The 25,847-nt window shown below is 47.5% G+C and overlaps 1 protein-coding gene across 1 annotated transcript; it reads left to right on the top strand.

Moving 5' to 3' along the window:
* Positions 1-1,387: 1,387 nt before the first annotated feature.
* On the top strand, positions 1,388-12,698 carry LOC8053751 (DNA-binding protein D-ETS-4). The gene is made up of 5 exons (XM_002434848.5): positions 1,388-1,482; positions 2,773-3,307; positions 5,768-5,965; positions 7,147-7,338; positions 10,457-12,698. Exons 1-5 carry the CDS (start codon positions 1,438-1,440, stop codon positions 10,822-10,824), a joined length of 1,338 nt encoding a protein of 445 aa, XP_002434893.3. The 5' UTR covers positions 1,388-1,437; the 3' UTR covers positions 10,825-12,698.
* The last annotated feature ends 13,149 nt before the right edge of the window (positions 12,699-25,847 follow it).

A 25,847-nucleotide genomic window follows, 5' to 3' on the forward strand; every position in this document is an offset into this window, starting at 1 on the left:
ACGGGGTCTTTATGCTCGCCGAGGTTTTTAGTTGTACCCGATATATGAGAGCCCTACTACCCAGAACAGAATCGGCGGCTCGAAAATCGGTCTCTTTCCGCCCGAAAGCCGCCGATCGAGAAATGGCCGGTTTGAGTCGCGCTCACTCTCTTTTCCGTGGTTACCGGCCGTTTTCTAAAATTGCAACACGACACCCACCCAATAACATCAAAGTCGTAGGTCATTGAAGGCACACACACAATATTAACGATAGAAAAGAAATACTCTACCCCTTTTTTTTTTTTTTTTTGTGGCTTCTAAAAGGCTGCAAATGCGTTGTTTGGGAAGCAAAAAGTATCACCGCCACATGACTTCCGCCACCTCTCTCCTCCTCTATATTTCATCTTCCTCCCCAGTCCCGTTTCGGTTTCGAGCTGTTGCGTTTATTGACTTTATTAAAAATATACGTGACGCGCTGTATCAAAATATTGATTGGGTAATCTTCTGACACAATAATAAATCGCCTGGCGAAAAATAATAATAAAAAAAAAAATGTGGAGGGTGTCAGAGTCCCTACAAGCACGTCTCTCATAGAGAGGCATGAGAAACCGGGCCCGCGACAGGCTACCATCAGCCGAATATCTAGGAGTCATCTGGTGGCACCGCTTACAAGCAGGGCGAGGAGAGGGCTTCATCTGGCATCAGGGACACACGCAGCGCCCACAGATGTATACGCACAAAAAAAAAAGAGAGTACTGTATGTATATATATATAGTTAAATTTATTTGATTTAAACTAGATTAATTCGATATCAATCGCTGTAGCTATAAAATAGTGCTTCTTAATCACTATATGTATTTTTAAATGTGAAAGATTGATTGATCAATCTTCCGATCACTGGGAATGATGCGGAAGAAATAATTACTGCTGTTTAATTAACAACTTTTTATTGAGAAAACCCTGCCATAATAGAAAATGAAACTGCTTAATATTTTTTCTAGTTTGCGAAAAAGATTTATTTGCTCGTAACACGAAACTTTGTTTGGTTAGTTGCTCCCGATTTCGTGAAGCTGCCTGTGACGTCACATGACGCCACGTTTCCCCTCGAAATATAGCGGGAAAATTGACTTCACATGGCAAGCCGAAGGTTCGAAACGAAAGCCTGTTCAAGCGCGCGTGATTTGAGTGGAAACAACAAGAGGAGAGACACGCATCAGAGACAGAAAGAGATCGGTCTACACAGTGGAGCCGGCAGCGATACACGAGGGATATTATTATCCACGGTGGGAGCCACCTCCTCGCCCTTCCCTCCTCCCTCAAACCGGTGGCGCCGTCGTTACGCGTGACGTCACGGAGCGAGCGGAGCCACGTGATCGCGCCGCCCCCTATAAAACGGCCGGCCAGGCCCTTGGGCGTCATCAGTTCTCTGTTGCGTGATGTGTGCATGAGGTGGGAGCTATGCTAAGGTCCGCCGTTCCCCCGCGCTACCCTGCTGTAGACACCGTGAGTACTCGCTGATTGCTCTTTTTTGCCCGATTAGTTATACCGCGTTAATATTCAATTAGTTTAATTGCGAATGGGGGTTAACGACCACTATAATTATTTACTTTTGCGAAATGACGATGTCATTTTATGGAATCGGGGTAGCAGCACTGGCCGCGCAATAATTGATCCCGCGCCGTGCTAAGACAAGAAAAAAGAAAGAAAAAAGAAACTTGTTTCGTGGCGGAACAATGCCTAGCTTTGTTATAGAAATCAGGATTCTCCACGCGTATTCTTTTCTTTTTTTCAATGATAGTATTTTTTTTTTAGCTGGCATTGTAGGGGGGTCTACCTTCCGTCACCATAGAAGCAGACACAAGCCGTCTAAGTTACGTTCTTTTGTTTTTGTTTTGGGTTGTCGCCAGTGTTTACAATAGTCGATGAATTATTTTGGGGGCTGCGTTCGGGCGCCTCCTTGAGGTTGGCGGCAGCAGCCACAGCAGCAGCGACAGGTTGGTGCGGCCGATCACACCGTGGGGCTCGAGCAACCGGTTTTTTTTCGGGGCGAGGAGCTCTTCGCAGCCTCCGCGCGGTGGCCGCCAATCCTGCAGGGAAGGGCAAGCGTTCCCCCTAATGGCGAATTCGTCCCGGGCGCACGCCCATTCTCCGAGACGCAGGCCTCGGTCCGTCTGGACGCCGGGACGACGCTCAAACAGGTCGTTCAAGAAGGGCCGAGCGCCTTCAGACTTCCCCCCCTCCCCCCCTCGATAATTATCCCGGACAACTTTTGATTGCTTTTTTTTCTTGCTGTTTTGGCTTACCTAAGAGCGAACACCTAAGCTGCCTTTCTTATCTTCTCGGTGTCGAGCAGCTGCCGTCATTCCGCGTTTTTTTTTCTAATCTCCGAGTCGGGGGGCCGAAGTTCAAAAGCACGATGAGGGCATCGTCTGACCATCGTAAGTGTCCAACAAAGCCAACCTCGCGACCGGCTTTGTATAGAAGTATCTGCGCACGCGCTTCAATCCTGTTCGAAGGATGTTAGCGCCAGGCATCTGCATGCGTTGAACATATCTGTAGACAGTTTTGGTGTGACCACTGGAACAAGACCGCCATACAAGGAAGAAACAGGCCTCAGGGTGTCGTTTGTATGATGTATCAGCGGTGTGTTCGCGGATTTAGAGGTGTTTCTCGCATTCCGTTGGTTCGTGTACTGCTTCGTGCACTGCTTCCATGGAAACATCTACCCCTTGAGCGATAAGTTGTGGTTGAAGCCATTTCCTTGACCGTGTTGTTGTCGTCTCTCCTCTACAGAGTCAGCAGTTGGTGCCAAGCCCTAGCCACTCTGGCGGTGCGGCGAGCCCGGTGTCCATGGCCGACCAGTGGGGCATGAATGAGTTGGGCGTCTGGTTCGACGATTCGGATACCAAGATCAAGCAGGAGCCCCAATCGGCGCCTTCGTCGCCGCAGTCGTCCTGCATGATGGGCGGCGGCGGGATGCTCGACTACCCCGCCGTCCTCGAGGAACTCGTGAACGTGACCAAGAACTGCGGTCTGCCGGCGCAGAGGGCGCCCGTGGGTCAACCGTCGAGCCCCAGCATGTACGACGAGCCGTGCTCGGGTTCAGTGCGTTACGTGGTGTCCAAGAACAGTCCGGTGCTAGTGGACAAGTGTCGCCCGCCGCCTCCGTCGTATCCGCAGCGAGTGACGGTCAAGACCGAGGACTGTTCGCAGAGTTACTGTTGTGGCTCGCTGTCGGCCGACAAGCTGGATCAGCTCCGTGTGCTCGCCGTGCAGCAGGCGACGAAGGACATCGACGTCGCCTGCCAGATCCTCAACATTTCGCCCGGTGAGTGAATATATTTCTTATTCAGTAAATTGTGGGCTCCATTCATGACGATAGACCGCGGACCTACCCTCACTCCGCACCCATGAACTAGGGACGTTGATGGCACATATCAGCCAGTGTTAACATTTTGAAGTGTTGGAGGTTGTCTCGATTCTCTTTAGTGACCGCAGGAGCCACCATGATTGCTCTGTGTACAGACTTGATGCGGGTGTCTTTCTTTCGCGTCTACGCTGTGAATACACGTGCCACTGCACGTAACGCTGTTTGTGGGGAGGGTCTACAGTGCTTTCAGTAGTGCACATTGAGGTTCCGAGAAGTCGGTATTAGTGGGGGATGTCTTGGGCATTTCCGTACAAAACTCGAGTACGTTATCAAATTCGCGTTGGCAGCCGAATCTTTTTCAACACCCGATGCATTTCTGTAGCAGTATGTTGTCCATCCGAAAAATTAATTTTGCGAGCTCTCCGGGCAAGTTTTTCGGGAGTCTTTTTTTGTATCTAGCGAAACAATTGCGTCTATTGTTGGACCTTGCCCTTGGACTAAGTGCTGAAGATCCCATCTTTTTGTTCGATCGGGTGGGTTTCATCTTCCACTTACTTTTGCATCCGGTTTCAGCAGAGATAAGCCCCTGAGGGCTTCTGTGGCCTCCTTGCCCCTTGCTTCTGTGGTCAGCTTTGTCCGTGTATGAGGTCATCATAGCTCAATGTAGGATTACATTTTGTGTGCAACTCCGCAGCAGGTGTTATCCTAATCTGCCTCCCCCCCCCCCCAAAAAAAAAAACAAAAAAAAAACGGGATTTTGGGTTTGTGGTTACAGATAGTACACACAATTTGGGTCAGCCTTTGCCATTGCAGCTTTTGTTAAGAAACCTCGTATACAGGGAAGCTTTCTTGGGGACCATCTGCCAAAACTATTCAGGCGCAAAGCTGCTTAGCGGGAGTGGCTGTCAGTCATCCTTAAGGTTCGCTTTTTTTTCTGATTTTTTTTTATAAGCGTTTTTGTAAGACTTTTTTTTTTTTTATAATTTTTTGGGCTTCGCCTCTTCGGCACAATCTTTCTCTTGCGTCAGAGTTCGCAAGTTGGACCTGGTCCCGTAGCAAGATTACGACGAGTGGATGAAGCTTCTGACCATGAACCGATGTCCTTGCTCACGCTGTCAGTCTCTCATTACGAGCTCCTCCCAGATGTACCTTGAAATCATAAGTATGAAAGTTCATGCCTTGAAGTCCATCGGCTTTACATTTAAATCCTCGTTGCTATTTTTATCCCCCTCTGCTTTGAGTTTATTATCAATGAAAGCCAATGCTTGTCCTACCAGAGCTTTGATGTTGCTTTATTATTGAATTCGAGGACGCAACTTATGGCCACGTTCCTCTCTGCCAGGGAGATTTGTAAGTTCGGCTTAAGTCTTTACGGTATCTGAGCGCGTAATTTACCCAAGGCCGCTCCGTAGTAGCACTTCATTTATGTACTTCGCAAGATGTAGATTGACACCGGTAGACAATATTACGGGAATTCATAGGCAATTTCAATGGCCCATAGTTAGTTGTCTTTTAGATATCCTTCCAGTCTGGTGCTATTATGCATGTTCGACTTCCGATTCTCGGGTTGTCCTTGTCCTTTCACTGCATGGTTTTCACCGTCAGACGCTGCAATAAAAAGAAAAGAAAATACTGCACTTACTTTTACATTTTCGTGGTTTGGAACGTTCCGTCATTGCAATACCAAGTGAATAGTACAAAACCGAAGATGCGCACTGCCGTCTATTTCTAACTATGGCATCAGTTTTAGGGACATGGCGGCGGCTCAACCACGACGTTAAGAAGTAAGATTGGAATACAAAGTTTACATAGTCGGCGAACAGGTTTCAACATATGGCTGTCCTGCAGGCCTTGCTGGCCGCCTTTCTTGTTGTCTTGAAACTTAGACTATAATCACTGACGGTTTTCCCACCTCTACCTTCGACATCACTTTTGAGGTCCCGTCAGCCTCGAGCGTGCACGCGCATCTGAGGCACGGTGGAAGTCGACTTGCGCGTGCTAGGTCCAGGCCAGTCAAAAGAGACGCACTGTGTTCTATTCTAGTCGGGGCTATGGGCTATTTTCAGCGATTTTTGGATAGTATTTAAGCTATGCGGAGCTCAAGTTCGTCTGCTTCTTTTGCAGGGGATCTGGTGACGTCAGAACGTCTTGCTTTGATTGGCTCTGATTGAAGGATAGTGGATAGTCCTCAAGACCGCTTGCTTTGATGCCCTACCCGCTATCCTTCAATCAGAGCTCGGCGTTCTGACGGCACCACAATCTCTGCAACAGAAGCAGGCGAGCTTACGCTTTGCATAGTTACTAATGAATTGGGGTTTTGTTTGCTAATAGTGTTTACACGAGGCACCTCGGGGCAACTTTGAACGAAGGCTGTGAACGCGGGACTTTTTCTAAAGGCGAGTCTTTATGGCTTCACAGATCCCTATCATTGGAGCGTGAACAACGTCCATTCCTGGCTCGTGTGGACGCAACAGCAGTACGGCTGTCCTGCCATCAAGCCCGAATACTTCAACATGGATGGCTCCGCACTGTGCACTCTCAGTGAGGATGATTTTCGCATGAGGGCCCCAGGATCCGGAGACATCCTAAGCGCCCAGCTGGAGATCTGGAAATCTGGTGAGTGTTTCCAGACACCAGTTCCCCGAGTCGAGCTTACGTTACGGCATCTCACGAGTAAGAAGGCACGGGCTGTAGATGGTGGCTGTGGGAAATACTTGGTTTAGTCTAGCAAGGCCATTTTCAAATTGCCCCAGCACAAACCGGCGCCTTTTGTCATATTGCACAATACGTGTAAGAGGAGAGTGTAGTGCGTCCTCAGCTTTGCTGAATTGTCCTGAGGAGGAAGCTTCACTTGAATGTTACAAAAGTTGTCTGTTTAGATTCACTTACGTGCTTTGAATGGTCGCTGGCGAAGTTCTCAATAACCATTTGATTTCACCAGGTTTGCGTTCTCGATTTCTGGTTAGCGTAATCAAATGTCTCAAGGTGGAAGTATCAAAGCTAAACGTTGGCTAAAGTTGTGGTGTAACACACTGAAATAGAAATCTTCCTGTAGTCCTACATGAAGTGGAAGCTTCTTCCAACTCTTTCCAGATTAGCAAAGCGAACGCTGGACAAGTGTTGACCTTCTCTCCAGCGTTCGCTGTACTAAAGTGGAAAGAAATGGGAGAAGCTTCTATTGAACTACCCTGTCCCCGACTATAGCACCGGTATAGTGCTTTATTTAAAGTGATTAGATTTTATCGCAATTGCCAGCAAAAATTGGAGTATTCATTGACACCCATATAAGACCATTTGCGGCGCTTAGTTGGTAACTGTAGTCGGTGACAGGTCAAGAACGAAGTGGAAGCTCCTCCCACCTCTTTCCACATTAGCAGAGCGAACGCTGGAGAGGTCATCTCCTCTTCGGTGATTACTCTGCTAAAGTGGAAAGAGCTGGGAGGAGCTTCCACTTTGTTCTTGATCTGTCACTGACTATAGTGACTCTTATTGGGTTTGTTTTGAGCACAGAATATTTTATTTTGATATTTGCATACCAACTATCACTTTGTTTTTAGGAGATAAAGCATAATGCCCACAACGCATAAAAAAACAACCATCTAAAAGAAAAAAAGAGCGATTGGTGTAAGCAAGAAATAGGAACGGATGTTTTATTTATTTCGTTACCTAACCACGCTATGAACTTAGCACTGATTTGTGCACCGAATTGTTTGAACGAACAAATATTCCGTTCTTCCCGCCGCCTTTTGGCTTCGGTGGCGCAATTTGGTGACCCGAGTGGCTCCTCTTGCGTTCAGCTGCCCACCTGCGCCCCCCCGAGCACGGCCAGCGCTCACCGCAGCAATTCTGCCCAGAAGACAGCGTCCTGGACCTGGCGGGGCTCCTGGGCCAGACGATATCTGGCAGTGGCGCGGACCCGTCGTCCGCCGTGCAGCACTCGGTCCCGCTCAACCTGAGCGACAACCACAGCGACGGACTTCACAGTGATGGTGAGGTTCAGATTTCGGCCGTCTGCTTAGTCGTACGTCGAGGCACGCTGAAACTCGTCCGCCGGTTTACATGCAAACTACTGCGTCGTAGCCGCTTGTGGCTACTTAGTATGGATGGATGCGTGGCGGTGTCCCTTTAAATCGGGTGGTGACTCGCACCACCTAGCCAAATAGCATTTTTAGCACCAGAAGAAATGGTGTTTAAGCTTACTTATTCAGATTAAACCTCTAGACGTCCCTTGAGTTTAACCACCATTCCTCTAACCTTATTTTACTGCGCTCTACTTCTTTTAAAACTTCTTGTTTCAGCGTTCTTCAGATCAGTGTTTCGGAGGTCAATGATTCGCATCATGTATTAGAAGTGGTGGTACTGACAGAATGATTAAAACCCTACAATCACAGAACGATTCCTAAAAACTTAGAAATATAAGCACAACGGAGGGCGGCCGGGGGTACCTGGTTGGATATATGGGTGCTAACGACTACCCTTTATATCGGGCGGTAGCTCGCGCCACTTAGTAGATGGCATGGTACCAGTACTCTTTTCAGCAGTGAGAAGAGGTTGCATCACAGTCGGTCACACTGAAACGCCAAGATGGATGGATGCTAATGGCTGTATCCTTCTTGACGGGTGGTAGCTTGCGCCATCTAGCCACCCGGCTGGTTCGCACAAATGTCATGCACCAGCTCTGACACCCCTCCTGTCCTCACGCTGTTGCACGCAACAGGGCGCGTCGTTGTGCGGCATGGTCTCGCGCCATATTGATATAAAGGGATATCGGAGGTTTTATGGGTACCGCGAGTTCTTTTTCAACAACTTCCCGGATCCTTTTTTTTTTTTTTTGTTTCCTTGCTCACACTTGCCGAATTTCTAGTTCTCCAGTAAACCTGACCGGTTATAAATTATCACGGAAAGAAAGACTCTGGGGTACCCGGCAGTGTGTGATATGCAGTTTTCCAGCATAGTTACTGGCGCGACAGCAAGCGTAGGGCGTCCCTTTCGGAGGCACCGCCTCTATTCCGCGCCCTTGCCTTCCGTCGTGCTTTTGTCTTCGGTAACTGAAGTTGACACCGTTTCTTGTTTCCGTAAGGAATCCTGTAAGCTTTACAGGCGTTGAAATGCATTCGGTTTTGTGGGCTGTTCGGATGTCGTACCGCTGTTTACTTCAACCGGGGTTCGGCGACACGTCAGACTTGCAACGTACTCGGCGAGCTTGCGCAACTCGTGGCGACAAAGAAGTCGTAAAGAAAGGAACGCGTCGTCGTCGATACGAGCGAGATAGGAGGGAGCCGCGTCCGGCGGCTGGCAATCCGCGCGCGCCTTTCTTCCTTCCCCCCCTTCTACGCAATTCCTGACGCGCAACGTTTCCGAGTCGTTTCGCTATCTCGGCGAAAACCTTTTCCCAAATTACACATTCAACACCCCGGGCAGCAGCAGCGGCTACCAGTCACGCCAGTTTTCCCTTTTGTGTATCTTTCCGCGCGCAACAAAGACCCCCGATCGGAGCCGGCGGAACATCCCAAAGATGAAAATAGGGGGGGGGGGGGGGGAGCTTCTGTAACCTGCCTGCACTCCCCCAAACACCCAGAAGCAATCGTCCAGTCGGCAGGCTCGTCGAAACGGCTCGCTCGTCGGGAAATAATAAAAAAAATCGGAGGAGAGAAAAAAAAAAAGAGGCGCTGCACGAAATTTTCGCCAATTTGAAAGCGGCTTGGCCGCTTCTTTTCTCCGGGGCCCCCCGAGGCGGCTCGCTCTGTTCCCCCCCGCCGGAGATGCAAGCTTCTCCAGAAGCAGCCGCGACGAGGGGTCAGCAGCAGCAGCAGCGCTTCCCAAAGCGGCAACCTGCTCATCCACTTCCCGCCCCTCGCGCACAACCGAGTTCGCCGGACGAGGAGAGACCAGCGCTGGAATGCGGCCGGTTCCTCTCCCTTGTCCGATGGGCCTGGAATCTTTATAGCCTGCCTCTTCTCTTGGGCGTCGGCGCTCCCTCCGCTGCTCCAAGCCGTTCCCTCCTCCGGAGCTAGGGCGTGGTGGGGGACTACTTCGGAGGGTCCCCCCCTCCCTGCCTTTGCCGGTTGACTACTCCTCGCCTTTCGGTTTTTTGCGAGAGCAGACTTCGCCCAGGCGTTCTTCTCTCTCACTCACCTGCTGGTTCTCCTTCGCCTCGTAAGGGCAACGGTCTGACGCTTTTTTTTTCTCGTCGTTGTTGCGTTTTTTGTTCTACCCCGTGTTTCTTGTTTGGTTCGACTCGTTCTTGGGAGGAGGGAGGCCGGTTGAGCTGAATTGATCGTCGTCGTTGGGCTTCCAGTCCGGGCGCACCTGCCGGTTTCGAGGCCGGTTCGGAACGAAAGAAAGCAGAAAAAAGTGCAGGACTTTCATTATCTCCCGCGTTTCAACGGGAGAGGGGACTGCAACTCGTTGAGATGACCGCTCTCGTGAAACTGCCTGCTCGGAATCGACAGGGCCTCGAGCTGGTCGAATATAAGTTTTGTTTTCTTCACCATGCATGATTCCGTGGCGGGTCCTCTCAAGACGCGTAGCGAATCGACACTCGGTTATATATTTTCGAAGCGGTCAAAGCAAAACTTCTTGCCATATTTTCTTATGCCCCTTCCGTGGCTTGCCTCCAATATGACAGTCTGGATATTACGTATTCCGCGTTGGTACGTTGGCGCCGCGTAGGCTTTCATTTACATTCACCAGCCCCGAGCTCATCTTCTATGCACTGAGCTCTCAAAAACACTTTACGGGGATCGGGGAGTAGAAGAGGGAAAAATGAGCGTACCCATCTTCGCGACGGTTCCGCTCGTCCATGACTCGATTTCCTTCTCTTCTTCGACACGATTATCGCGCGAACGTATCCTAGTTGAATGCCACTGCTCCTAGCTCACTCTAGGCCGCGTCACAAACACCTGAGAGTTACTCCTTAGGGTTTTCGTATCTTAAGAGTGCTACAAAACCGCGGTCACAATGCCCATACATCATACAAACGACGGTCCCGCCAGCGTTTCTTTTCTACGATATATGAAAGCGCGATTTCGCCTTGACTGGCGCAGCGCGCGTCAGCATTCGCTCATACCGATGCATCGCTCATTTCCGGCTCTCTTTTCCCCGCAGACGAGGCGAGCGACGCCAGCAGCGACCTGGCCGACCGCTGCGTCCACGGTCTCGTGGCCGGGAACGGCGGCGGGCCTCGAACTCCGTCGTCGTCGCACATCCACCTGTGGCAGTTCCTCAAAGAGCTGCTCTCCCAGCCTCAGCTGTACGGCAGCTGCATCCGCTGGCTGGACCGCACCCGCGGCGTCTTCAAGATCGAGGACTCCGTGCGCGTGGCCCGCCTCTGGGGCAAGCGCAAGAACCGTCCGGCCATGAACTACGACAAGCTGAGCCGCTCCATCCGCCAGTACTACAAGAAGGGCATCATGAAGAAGACGGAGCGCTCGCAGAGGCTCGTGTACCAGTTCTGCGCGCCCTACAGCTGTTGATCCCGGTTCCCTGTAAGGGCGGCTCGCGCTCGGCCCCACCCTGGCTTTCAGCTGGTTCTGGGCCGCGGGGCTGGGCTGTTGCGGGCCGCCTGGGTTCCCCCAAAACGCGTGGAAAAATGTTCGCTTTTTCGTTCCTCAGCGTAACGCCAGTGGCGTGACTCTCCTGTACATATATGACGACCGATTCCTTTTTTATTTTATTTTTTTTCCCGCTCGTGGCACTGCGGCTGGTTCCGCAGTGTCGTTCGTTCTTTGTACGTGCTATGAGGTCTCCTTTTGCCGGCATGTTTATTATTATTATTATTATTTTTTTTTTTTTGCAAAATGAAAGGTCAATGCGCTGAACCCTAGAAAACGGTTCTGAGAGTTTTTAGATTTGAATTTTTTTTTTTGTTGTTCTTTTATTTCAGCTTTATTTATTTTCATTACGACACTCGCACATGTCACACGTGCGATCATTGTTGCCCGGTTCTCCGACCGGCGGGGCTGACGCCTACTTGCTACGCGCGCGGAGAGGAAACACTTTCATCTATACTCCGTGTCACTGTTAGCCCGACCGCTTCACTCGAACCGATGGAGCTCGATCAAAGGGCGCCAAAGGTGCATCTTCATGGCAGTCGTCTTCGTGGGCTTGCTATCGCCGGCTAAACCAATCGCACGCGGAATAAAGCCCTGAATGGATGGATGCTAGTTAACGGCTGCGCCCTTTTGTAACGGGCGGTACCTTGCGCCACCTGGCCGAGAAAATAAAACCATTGCGTGATGGGTTTAGTCCGTCAACCCTTTGCCCAGAGGCGACCATCCCCGTGACGATGCCCTTTTTGCGCCGATTGATAAGCTCCATGGAATCTTAGCGTCGGCCTTGATTGATTGATTGAACGAAAATTTCACCGGAGTATAGTCTGTCTCTTAATCGCTCCCTTTTCCGACGCAAGCAGACCTCGTCATGTACGCAGTTACACTCATGTTTTATCCCTCTTTTCGCAGTCCCTCTCTCTCATTGTCCAGACTTTTGCCGATGTGACGGTGGGCCGTAGACGTCGTGGCGCTTGGCTGCGAGAGTAACTCGCACGCGAAGGCCTCCTACTTACCGTCGACGGTGCTCCGAGTGGTGGAGCAGGTTTTTATGGGCACCATGAGCGGTCCTACGTGGGACTCGAACCCTTGGGTCCTAGAACTTCCCCCGGCGCAGAGGCGGAGGGGAATCCCACATATATCCGTGATATATTGGGCAGTATGTTCTGAGAACAATCTTCCTTTTTTTTTTTTTTTATACCATGTATCGCTTGTAGATGATTGTGTTGTAACCGAGGCAAGAAGTAGTGCGCGTTTGTCGTCTCTGGGAGGATCGCGCCGTTGATCGTTTCTCATTCGCTCGGTATTATTTTCATCTTTTTTTTTTTTTATGGTGGCGTCATTGTGATCTTTTGTCTTGTGTTCACGTCAACGGCACTCCTGCATTCATTATTGTATCGCTTTATTTAAGGAACCCAATCATGTTGTACATAATGTGCGTTTCTGCGTCATTTCGTGCCTTTTGTCAGCGCCGCTGCCTTATATGACTATAAACAATGTACACACACACACGCTGTGCCTTACCTTACCAGTGTGTTATGCAACGATTGCCCGCGTTCTTATTCGGCAACGTGAGGCATCTCGCGCATGTCCAGACAAGTACCTGCCGCTCGTATTTCGATATACGACGCGTGTCATGGCGTCCCTCGCAATTTTCGTTTCTTCATCTTGGTTGTTTTGCTCTCGCGCCTCCCGAGTTTTCGCACTGCTGTGTTCCGAGGTTCATCATTCGCGTTGCATTGTTTCGGACAGTGGTGGGTTATGTCGCTTCAGTTCAAATAAACAATTGTTCACGAACATTCATGCATCTGAGTCGTGCTTGGCGGAGGGGTCACTTGCTTCTTTAGTAGCGGTGCCTCTCCAGTGTCAATTATATTAATCGTCACTTGTGATTTTCTTGCGCGTGTTTCGGCTTAAAGAGTCTAGCACGTTACTAGTTCTTTTCTTCGTGATGGGATCCAAAAGTAAGTGACGTATAAACAACCACAATGGTATTCATTTTACTGAGGCTACCCTCAAAACAGCAAAGAACGGACAATTGGTTTCGGGCCTTCGAGCAGAATTGTTTCCCTTGTTGTTGACGAAATGTGCGAACAATATCGAACTGAAAGAGGTTCTTCAGAAAGGGTCGCAGAAGCATCACCTGGTAATGTAGGGAGATTACAAGAATCCTGCAATAACGCCGTTTCAAGGTTGGACGAGCTTATATTTCAAGGGTGATCAGAATATGACCTCTGGAGCTCAGAAAACTCTCAAGGCGTCTTTTACACGTGCTAGACCAACTAATTTTAAAGTATTTTCATAGTTAAAAAAAAAAGAACGCTCAAGTAACTTGCACCAAACATTACTTAATCATAACAGATCTTCATCGATTAAGTATTTATAAAAGCGCCTTTAGTTATTTAATCTCTCTTGAAAGGAGAAAAACGCCGCAGCTTTGTGATTGAAAACCTTGTAATTTTCTAAAATCAAAATGTACGAGGATTCTCAACTCACAGATCGCGAAGAGAATCCCCCCACTGGAATGCGCGTACGGTTGTTGTTAAAAAGCACGTAAGTATTGCACAAGCACCGGAACAAAGCGTTTCCCCAAAGTTATATCAATTTCCACATCTAAAAAACTCTAGTTTCGACACCTGAATAATACAACCTGTACACATGCAAACCTCGAAAAACACAGAAATAATAATAATAAAAAAAAACAAAAAAACACCTCGATATTTGCGTCACGTGGTTTTTCTTTTCTAGCTAAACATGATTTCCAGTATAATTATATTTCAAGGCGTTGACCCCGGAATGTTCCCTAATTGCTGAAATGAGAGAAATGAAATGAGAAATGATATATATATATATATATATATATATATATATATATATATATATATATATATATATCCCTCGTATTTCACAACATTAGAATTACTCACGTGTCACACACCCCATCCTCGCGCGGCTGTTCTACAACGACCATCCGAAATGACGGCTATTTCGATTGCGACATTCGCAACCTTTATCGGTAGATATGACGTCAGAACGACGCCGACCTCTGATTGGCTCTGATTGGAGGATAGTAAGTGGACCTCAAAGCAAGCTGCCTCGAGGTCTACCCACTATCCTCCAATCAGAGCCAATCAAAGTTTGACGTCACTCTGATGTCATCACAGCCCCTGCAAAAGCAGCAAACTTTTATAAATATTTATTATTTATTCATAAAATTTTATAAATAAAACGTTTGCTCGATCAAGAAAAATAAATAAATAATTGTAGCCCATCCTCCCGTGTCGTCGTACCCGAGCCCGGAATTACATAAGCCGCTGTTAATACGTTATACGAAGGGCACAGCGCAGACATTGCCTGAAGCATGTTCCTCTCTTGCATGACCTTTCATCCACATTGGTCGCACAAAAACACGCTATGGAGTCATGTTCGAAGCGTACACACGTGTGTGAAGTAAACATGCTTCGAAAAATGCTTCAGGTGTACCCGTAGACAATTCTGTAATCACGTATGTAGCGAACACAGTGTCTTTTGTACGGGGTATACGAGTTGAGCGCGAAGGCGCCTTTTCAAGGAACAACGCTAACACACAGACGCCTCGAATTCTTCTTGTCACAATGTTTGACCTTTCCTACGTTGTTCGATGTTTTCTTTCTTTTCCCGTCGACGAACGCGGAAAAGTCCGGTCTCCTCGAACGCTGGATCCAACTAACTCCTCGAAGAAGCGCGTTCTTTGTTCTGGTCCGAGCAGGCGAGGTTCAGTTCTGCCGAGCCTCCCGGCTTCATTAGCATGCGCACAGGAGCGGGCAACCGGCGGGACAGTCGGCGGGGGTCGTCGGCCTAATCGAGAGGCCCCCGGGGCTCTCGATGTCCGAAGCCGTCCGCGAGGAAAACTGCCTTTCCCCGGACGTCGCCGGTCCGGCCGACGCCGTCTGCGAGAGGGAGCTCGGGGGGCTCCTTGCGCCGCGGGACTGGACGAACGGACAATTCAAACCTAAACGGAAATGTTTTCTTTTGCTGTTTTTTAGTTTGTCCACTAAAAGCAGCGATGATTTAGGCTCTAAGTAGAATGAGTCATAAATAGTAAAGAGACAAAAAAAAAAAAAAAAAAGTGAAGAAAACAACGACTTCCAGCTTGTTTTAGTGACCTCTGACAAAATTATTTTGCTTAAACCTCAGTGCAACCGTGTTTGTTGTACATAGAGAACCATGATGCATCACGTCACGTAGTCCTGTGACTGGACACAATATTTTTTTGCAGAAGAAAACAACCGAAGTTTTTTTTTTGTTCGTTCTTTATTGCCTAGTTTCGGGTTCTCGCACGATGATTCCAAAGCTGATTTGAAGCTTTTCACAAGTTTGATTGATTTTAGAGCCAGGAACAAACGTGCCTATAGCCGCATTACTATCGGACAAAATTTGTGACATGAAACAATGATTCTACTTTATTTTTCCCTTCAAAAACGAACCTGATGTGGGTAGACCTACCGTACGTAAATAGCCAAACATGATTTTAACGCCAGAATATTTGCTATCTATAGGCCTTTTCTGTGTACTCTCGTCCCCAGCCACCTATAGGCATATCCAGTGTGGGCGACGAAAAAATAATCCAACGTGTCAACCTGCAAATAGTAAAAAAATAAAGGGGAGGCAAAACGAGAAAGTGTGACGGTTGCGCTTATATCCTAAATGCCTTCTATTGGCGTGGCAAAGGCAAAACAATGTTTTCGCCCATACTGGAAGTGACGTCCATTCAAGATGGCGGCGCACTTGCAGAAAAGGTCTATACCAATCTACAACAAATGCCCTCGTTTCTCCAAAGCAGCATGAAACGATTTTCGCATATTACGGATTTTGCGCTAATACCGATTTGCTTGCCACAGATGTGCTCCAGCTTTAACTCACGGTTTATGCGGCGGTGGTTGGAAGGAATGTGACACTCCATTTCAAATGAAATAAAAGGTTTATGTATAGGAAAACGACGGCATGTTCCAAAACAAGCGTTTTCTTTTGTTCAAGTTCAAAGATCAACTAAACACGCGGCGTTTGGGCAAACCGACAGAACCCTTCCTTGCGCAAGGGTAGCAGCTGCGTTTTGGCGACAGCGAGTCTCCACAAAAATAGATGCTGCGACTGCTGTGCCGATGCGCACTGATCAAAGCCCATAACACGTGTACACCCACACGAGGAAGTGGCTCGAAATAACGCACAAAAACAAATTAATAATAATAAAACAAAAAGCGATGGCGCGCGAAGCACACGTGCCGTCCTCCAGTGACGGGGTTGTCAGCTCGTCGACGTCAATAATTTGTAGCAAAAAAAAAAAAAAAAGGCGTAAAAAGACGCCGATGTTGCTTTAGTAAACACGGTGTTTAAAAGGAAGATTCATTGGTGGATGATTAGAACGTGCGTTCATGACCCTAGGGAAACGCCGGGCACGTTCCCCATTGGGAAACGCTGACGCTGTCCCCTTCACAATTCTATTTTGGATTTCTCTTTTCACTTTTTCTTTAGCTTTTTCTACTTCTTGCTGTTTCCTTTAGGCTTCATTACGGGGTCAGTGTTAGCGTTTCCCAGACGGGGACGAGTGTGGCGTTTCCAAAGGGTCATGCTAACGGATTCCCTAAAGATCCATCAATGGCTCTTACCTTTTTTTTTTCCGCCTGTTTTTTTTTTCTTTTTCGGAAGGGTTTTTAGTGGCGTATATTGTGGATCTTTTTTGAACGACACAATGTGTGTTGTGTATCCCGTGTCCTTCGTTCACAATCCGTCTTCTATTACCGCCTATTTGGAACATTTGGTCCACACTCCAGCTTGTAGCACAATCCAGGGCATACGCGCTCCGCACACCTGCAAGTTTAGACTCGCCCAAGTATCTGCGCGCTCATTGGCTTCCGCCCCGTGACGTCACCTCCTTCTCGCCGTTGTCCTTCATTATACTCTCCTCCTCTCTACGCGGCGCGCTTCCCTTTGAAGTGCTGTCCACAGACGGGCGCCGTCAGCTTTTCCCTGTCATGTAGATACTAATGCTAACGCATAAAAAAAAAAAAAAAAAAAAGCAGACGAATAGGGCCGCTAACGCTCAAAAGGCTAATAGGAAATCCACAATGGTGTTTATTTTGGCGCTATCTAGCGACTGAAGCAAGAAACATTGGGTATGCCTAGAAGTGGCGGCCACATTGTTCAAACGTGAGCTCAGTATTTCTTGCTTCAGATACTAGGCTATTGGCGACGTGCGCGATTGAGAGCGTCGCTGTGATCGGCCTTTCACGATTGGCTGAACGCCGACTATTACGTCACCAAACGATGTATCATCGACGGAAATAAGAGTAATGGAAGAACTTCAATCTTGGCGGTGTTCGCAGTATTGATTTCAGAGCGCAGTGATTTCACCATGCTAATTACTAACGTCATCGAACTCGTTGTTCGCAAGGTAATGACGTCACAAAAGGGAACCATAGGAGGGCGCCACCAATAGCCTAGTATCAGAAGCAACAAATACTGGGTAGGCCAGGAGGCCGTGATCGCGTAACATGCCAGTCCGGTGGAAGCTATACGGCCCTCACGGGCCAATCGGAACGTGACTACGTATCGCCCAAGTGCGCGTTTACTGCGAAGTAGCATAAGGCTTTTCGCTGCGTCATGCTGAAATATGTGTGCGCTGCGCTCGTATAGCCAACCGGCAACGGCCAGGCGGCGCCAGCAGAGTGAGAGCGCGCAGTTATACCCTGTCTCGTTGTAACTTGGCAAAGGGTGAACGATAAGCCCCACATTGCGTCCCGAAGGCTTCGAAATGCGCGACGTATACGAGCGCAGCGCACACATATTGGAGCATGACGCAGCGAAAAGCCTGATACTTCTCCGCAGTTGAGGCGCGCTCCGGTGATAGGCAGTCACGTTCCGATTGGCCCGCCAAGGCCGTAGCCTCCGCTCTAGTGGCACGTTACGCGATCACGGTTTCCCGGGATACCCAGTATTTCTTGCTTCAGGCACTAGGCCAAACGGCGCCACCAGAGTAAAGGCTCACGTTTGAACAATGCAGCCGCCACTCCCCGGGGTACCCAATATTTCTTGTTTCAGTCGCTAGATGGCGCCAAACCAAACAGCATTGCAGGTGGCCTATACGTAGCGCATATCGGAAGCCGTCATAATGTCACATTCTTACGAAGTTTGAGCTTTTTCGCGATGCACAGTTTATTTACCGAAGTCAAAAAACACGGTTCTTGTTTCTCAAGAACTCCCTGTATTTTTTTTTTTCAACGTAGCGGCGAGATACATCTGCACCAAGACTGCGCCCAATTATCTAAAGAAAGACGAATAACTTGTTTTCTTCCCTTCAATCACACACACACAAAAAAAAGAGTGTACAAAAAAGAAAAGAAAAAACAAGTAACATTTATCTCGATGATGGATAGGTGCACTTCTGCCAATTGCTCTCCATCTCGAAGCAGCGGTCATCGCCGTTACGCGGTGACGAGCAGCGCGAAAGGACAAAGACCCAGAGAGAGCCATTCACGGTCAAGAAGTGAGCGGCGCCAATTCAAGCGGAGGCTCTCACCTTCCGGCATTCCGAGACACGTCCGAGCACGCTATTGGTTAGTTCAGAGCGCAACTTGTCTTGCGTGCAAATTCGCAAATAAACAATCCACGATTGTGACGAAAAAGTGCGAAAACTTTCTTTAAAATCTTTGTTTGAGACCGGTTCGCAAATACACCGCAGCGCTATAACCCTGCGTTTTAGACACCGCACTGACTGTGCGTTATGTCAGCGCTGAAATGCATGTCTCAACCTGTCTTAAAAGCCCGTTCACAGATACAGCTCAGCGCGAAATCAACGCTAGCTCAGCCGTCATACACAGCGGAGCTTCTGAGTTTACGCTGATCATATGACCCCGCCTTTCCTCCCTTACGTATACACACACAGTATACAGCTCTTACTGAGCGCAGATGCAGCGGTGACAGCTGCGTTGGTGCAGCGCTGACTTTGCGTTACCGCAGCGCACAGACAGATTTGTAAGCTAACTCTATAGTTTCAATATTATTGTTCCAGGGAAAAGGGGGAGGAAGAAAAAAAAGCAGACTGTTGTCGCTTGACGAGAGTTTCTCCTTCCCACCAGCCTGCAACTGAGACATGAAATATGCAGAACAATCTTCGCGCACATGCAAGTCTGGAGTGCTGACAGATGCGTTTTATGCTGGTATGACTTGTGAGCCTGACTGATGCAATATAGCATGGAACCACGCAAACGGAGTTTTTGATTCTGGTTATCAGCGCTTCAAGGAAAAGCTCCTCTGACTGTACGTTACATATTTTTATTGTCAATCAAACGGAAGAGGCAAGTGTGATTAGTTGCACTCGTACACAGCAGAAAGCCGATTAACGACAGTTTGATACAAAAGAGAAATAAACGAATAATAATTACGATAATAAAAAAAAAAGTTAACGCTTAGAATCTGAACACGGCCATGCGTAGCCGCCTTGGTGGATTTGAGGTGAGAGCGCTCGCCTAAGGATCTCCAAGTGGCGGGTTCGAATCCCGGCCGAGGTGCCCGCAATCTGACGGAGGCTTATTGCGGAGGAGGCGCCGTGTAACCGAGCTTTCGGTTGCACGTCAAAAGATCCCCAGGTGGTCCCAATTAATCCTCAGTGCTCCGCTGGGGCGTGCCAGATGCCCGTCGCTGGTTTGGCACGTAAAACCCCCAATTTTGACTTTTTCGGCCATGCGTAATTGCGACAACTGAGGGAGGCGGCCTGGTGTTGAAAGAGGCGAAAACATGAAGTCGGGCCAGTTAGGCAACCTGTTAAAGTTAAACTCTGGAACAAGTACAAATAAAAGCTTGTTCTTTCCATTTCGAAGATGTTTGTACAGTTTTGATGTGACTTTCCTGCTTTTACTGTTTAAAATTTATGAAAAACAAACAAACAAGTACTGAATCCGTGAAAAAAAGAACACCTGTCGAAGCTAGCTGCAAGAAAACCTAACGCACACGAAAAACACAATTGCCAACGCTTGCGTTAGAGGCCAGACGGGAACAGCTTTTATCGCCGTGTTCTCTGGATGATACAAGACAAGATAAACAGACTAAAAAATAAGAAGCAACATCATTTGTTGATGACTTGGAAAGGTCGGACAATTCTACGAAGTGAAGTGACGAACTCCTGACCTTCCGATACACTTCCACGTGCCGATACACTTCTACGGCACTTCGATAAACATGGAGCCACAAACTGAGCTATGCTTGGAGTACCGGCACTCCGTTCCCCGTTCTTCTCATGAGCGCCGCCATTTTGGTGCCCAGTGCAAAGTGTGGGAGCAATTGGCGTGCGTTAAAATTTGAAAACGCGACTTCCTGAACTTGAGACACGGTGCCACGGAAGTCAGACGGTATCACTTTGGCTCGATGCCGACTGCTTTAACGTTTCTGGACGGAAAAGCGTTGGTGGTCCCCAATTTCAGAAATAGACCTTCAAATAACTGGCAGAATAACTAGAATTTCGAGCACCAACACGGCTCAAGTGTCGTTAAGCGTTGCCCATTTTTGTGACTTTGGATAAATCTAAACAGAATACAGGATTGATGGTACACTAACGATAGTTGGGCTTTTAGTTTTGTAATTGGCTTGTTTTTCGACCGCGAGAAAGAATCGCGCAAATTGTGCGAATTTAAAAAAAATATTTTTTTCTCATATTAGACATTTGTTTATCATTCGTCGAGTGATTGATTCTACGACAATCACTGCATAACAATTCGGAACATTTTCCGGCAGCAGAGAGTCAACTATAGTCACTATGGTGGGCTAGAAGGGGAGGAGCAGCGGTGGCTCGCTCGCCCCAGCGGCCGGTGTCCCTATCGATATGACACAGTCGCGAACGATTATGAAAAATCCAAGGCGAGCACGTGGCTCCGCAGACCTCCAAAGCTAGCTAACGGGCTAAAAAATCTGAGTTATCATCGATGCTATTTTGGGAACAAACGGTATTTCAGGGGCTGTTCGATTTTTGTCGTAACCCCCCCCCCCCCCTCCCTTGGTCGGCAAACGATTGCTGAGTCAGCACCGACACTAGTAGCGATTCTCAAGTGACGATATCGAAAACCGCTTATCGTCACTTATCCAGTGATCTGATTATCAAACCGCCAAAAATTGATCGCTCACACTGACGATCGTGTAGTTTCAGCCCCGTGCGATTTTGATTTTTGTCGCGAAACGCTTCTATAAATATTCGGCGCTAAAATGAGTGTTAACTCCACGACAACTCGTCAAGGAAAACAAAAAAAAAAAAGAAAATGTGGAAAAAAAAAGAAAGAAAGAAAATAACAGCCGCGGAAGCCTCGATAATATGGCTGAGCTTCTTTCCAATACGTAACAGACCTTCTACGCCACGCGCTCGCTTGGACTTTTTATTTATATCGTCCGTGAATATGCCATCTGTACTCGTAGCATGCGCTCATCGGAAAAAAACAAGTTAATACTTCGGGAAATTGTATTCTAAAGAAAATAGAGGAGGCAAGACATCAAATAAAATATAAACGGTCGCGTTTCCATTTAGATCGCGACAGTCTTGACTAGGGTGCCCTAGTCTTGACAATAACTCGACGAATTGTGCGAAAAGGCTCAATCTGCCATAGTTATTTTATTTATTTTGTTGACATCTTGTCTTTTAGTCGTCGGGATGGAAGGTGGCGCTACTTCCCGCTCATAGATTTTGCTCCACTTTGTATGCTTAAATCATGGGACGATCAGGACTTGGCCCAGTTATGGCGGTTTCGCGAAACGCCATACTCTTCAGCTAAAACGCGCGTGGCCAGGCTGTCGAACACCGTCCGCCATTTTCTCCTTTAATTGGCGTGCAGGAGACTCTTTGCAGGCGTCGTTTTTGGTGTTTGTCAGATAAGGAAGCATGGCCAGTGACTATGTCGATAATGAAATTCAGAAAGTGCGATCGGGGATGCATTTTGGCCGCGTAAACTCACGCTAACTTTTTTCTTTCGCCTTTCGGAGTGGCCTTGGAAGCAAACTTGCACACGTTACAAAAAAAAAAAAAAAAAAAAAAAGGTATGAAATTACATTTACAATTACCCAAGGCTAAATTGTAACTATAATTATAGTTGTGATTACTCTTCTATAAGAGTGAGTGACCGTTACCACAAAAAGTAATCCGTTACTTTCGGGGCGTTACTTTCTACCTTATAACTGTCCTAGGGTAAGACACAAAACACAGCAGTGTTACGGAAGCGTTTATTGTGGAAAAAAACTTACTTTAGTGACCTCGAGAAACAGGGCTCTCAAAAAACTCGTCGGACGTCGTGCCTCGTATCTAAAATCCTAAGTGATTACGAGACGGAAGGGGGGGTCCAACGGGCCTGAATGTCCAACGAGACGGAAGATCCAATAATGGATATTCAGGCACGTTGGACATTCCGTCTCGATTGGATCTTTCGTCTCGTTGGACATTCCGTCTCGCCTATCACTTGCTAGAATAATTGGCCTCGTTAAATAGACAGACTTGTGTCTATATTTAACCCGCGTTCTTGCAGGCATTGCCGTATTTTCGTCATACTAAAATGTCGTGCCACTGAAGCCGATGTTGACAGACCGATAGAGAAACATTGAGGAGACACAAATATTTTAATTTCATTTATATGAAGGCATGATGGTTATTTAGCTGAGTGCCGATGCGCAGCTATGTCCCAATCGGTTAAAGGTGCCAACTGTACGACGCCAAACGCTCCTTTGATATTGACAACTCAAATGTTTCGAATGTTTCGATGACATAGGTCAGCCAGTTTGAAATATATAACAGGGATGCAGTGTCCGGGTGTTCTAGTGCATTACAACTGGTGGACGTCTATGAAAGCCGCGCTTCAGATCCCAGGAATTTCTGGTTCAGTCCTCATCCCTGCCCGTTTCGATCTATAGATGTGCTACGTACGGAAACCCGCATTGTAAACACATGACCGCCTGCCAGCGCCACAGACTATGCACACAGTCAATATTGAAATTTTTGAATAGAGCTCCGGGAGCTGCATGGAGCGAGGCATCAGCAGTTGGCACAAACATATTTTCCCACTAATGAAAAAAATATATCTTCTTAAAAAAAAAAAAAAAGATTTACGTCTAACTCGCTTATAAACGCACCGGGGGGGGGGGGGGGGGGGGGGGGGGGGGCCGACAACCCATGAGCAGACGCCAAAGAATTGGGTGAATTTAACAATTTTTTTTTTATTTTTGTTCGTTGATCTTTGGAACAAATACTCACTATACACTGTAGTTGCCAGTAGTTTACATAAACATGCATTCCCTGTCAGTAGGTTAGAATGGCACAGACTAGAGCGGGAACACTGGTATTACGCAGTACGCAATTCTTTTGCATGGGACATGCATTGTGGTTCCCAGAAGCCCATGTAATTTAACTCGCTTCTGGAAGCACTCCGAAGCTCGCGATCCTGTCGAGGTAGTTGATGACTTCTTGGTACATGGGAGCGTGACTGCTGATAAAGGACGCAAACACGCATCCATCTCATGTTGATTATACCTGAGACTGGGGCAGAAATGAACATAAAAGTCGAAGGAACAGAAATTGACAGGACGACGTCTCCTGTTCCTTTGTGTTCCTCCGACTTTTATGTTGATTTCTGCCCCAGTGGTAGGTATATTCAACATGGTGAACATTCACCAGCTCGCCTGCACCCTTACTATTTGATCTTTGAGCATCCGTCTCGGCGTGCAGCAGAAGGTTCACGAATCCCGGAGAAAAGCTCAGCGGAAAAAAGCTCACCGGAGAAAAGCTCAGCGGAAAGAAGCTCACCGGAGATAAGCTCACAGGAGATAAGCTCACCGCAAAACCGGCGGATGCGGAGAAAAGCTCACCGGCCATTGAGCGTATGCGGAGAAAAGCTCACCGATTTTTTTTTCTTCTTTTTATATGGAGATCGTTGGATCGTGCGTAACATGTATCAATTTATTTTGATTAAAATTCGTCAGCTTTGTAAAAAAGAAAATGCCATTTTTTGGTATTATTTGTAAGCTTATTGGGTATATTGCTCCCAAATAAATAATTGCGGGCGAGTGTTTTCTGTGGCTAAGCCTAACCAGCCTAACTGAAAACGAAAGCCTAACTGAAAACTTTATGAACTTGACGAAGAGGAAAAAGTTCGAAAACTTTTATAATGTCTGCCTAAAACTTAAAAATCAAAACTGTAAATGCCGAAAACCCGAAAGCGCATGCGCAACAACGTGGTGCCTGAAGTCATCTTTGAAGCTTCTGTTAACCTTTGAAAACAGGATAAAACAGTCAGTAGGATATCGAAGCTTATTTCTTCCACAGTCATGCACTTGTTCTAGCCGTTCGAGCTAGTGTTTCGACACGTCGCCTTTTGTGTGATAGTGACCTTCTACGGTAAGCCATTCATGACCTTCCGAGCTGCACACTGGCACCGTTGTTACTCATGACCTATATAGAAAGTAGTCTTCTGTAAGGTAGCGAATAGGGTGAGTTGGTAAACGTTATACATGATGAAAACTGCTCAAACGACGAGGACGGAGTGAAGACAACAAACACGAAACGACGAAGCTGTTCTCGCAACTAAAGTTTTGTGAGTGAAATTAACAAAAATAAAACAGCGTAGCCGACATTGATTACATCAACTAACACCTACTTATCTATTAGGCACTACACATTATTTGGAGCTGAAACGGTTCACCACACCGCTATTCATATTATCTCGTAAAGTACGAACCTCTTTATTTGACAGAGCTACCGACGGCGCACTAGTCATTTGTCAATAAATTGTCGTCTTTTTTACCGGTGTACGATGTTCTGATTTTATACTTGCGGCTTTATTAATATACAAAATGGGTGGTTACTCATTTCTGAGGAATTAGTAAATATGCCGAATGAGCTTCAAGCACATTAAAAAAAAGCACATATTTTTAATAAAGGGATGAAGGCGAATCGTGTTAAATTGCCACGTTTGACGCAGAATCCGCTAAGTTATTAAATCGGTGAGCTTTCCTCCGCATCCCCCAAAGGCCGGTGAGCTTTTCTCCGCATCTGGCGGTTTTGCGGTGAGCTTTTCTCCGGTGAGCATTCCTCCACCACCCAGGGTTCACACCCGGATGTACCAATAGCCTGCATCCTGTGTGAATATAACAATAGATCGTTCGACTTGGCTTTCTATTCGTGTAGGGGAAGCGTATTGCACCGCAAAGCCGCACAGTTCCTCGAAATTTCATTGGTCTCCGGACAACTAGAAGAAGGACAATTCGTTGAATAGGGTAATTTGCCCTAGGCGAATTCGCAGAATAAAGAATCGGGCGAAAGTGCCCGTTTGTCGAACTGTCGAAAAGAGTTGATTAGTGTAGGGTGTGTAGATAGCCGGGGGCAGTGGGGGTCAACAGTGACACCCTCTTTCTAAAAAAGAGAGGATCACAAATGCAGTCCTCAGAATTTACGAGGGTCCGATAGTGAATCATCGTACCCGGGTCGTTCAAAATTATGAAAGTCGGGTTCATTGTGAATATGTTCACTCGCGACTCTAGCATGATGGGATTTGGGAAGACCAAGCGACCTTACCCTGTGGTCACATGTGCACTTGTTATCTGCGCATATGAATAACTCACGGTCGCGCTGTCGCAGCGGCTCTGTGACAGAGTTACAACCAGCTGAAATCCGATCGCAGCCTCGGTATGCTACCTGGGCGCGTATCGCTGCGATTGCCGTAGCTGGAACGACAGAAGCCAATCCAAAAAAAAAAAGTACTGTAATAATTATTGAAAGTACCTACTCGTTGCTTAACAGATTGTTCACTGCGACAGCAATCGCTTTGGTGGCCGAAGCATGCGAAACTAATCATCGCGATAAGCGTCAATGTGCCGGATCCTCTAGATAATCACCGGACAAAAGCTCACCACTTTAGGACATCACCTGCACAAAGGCTTAATGGAAGAGA

The sequence above is a fragment of the Ixodes scapularis genome, unplaced genomic scaffold (genome assembly GCF_016920785.2).
Source record: "Ixodes scapularis isolate PalLabHiFi unplaced genomic scaffold, ASM1692078v2 PGA_scaffold7__128_contigs__length_106722199, whole genome shotgun sequence".
Taxonomy (NCBI): domain Eukaryota; kingdom Metazoa; phylum Arthropoda; class Arachnida; order Ixodida; family Ixodidae; genus Ixodes; species Ixodes scapularis.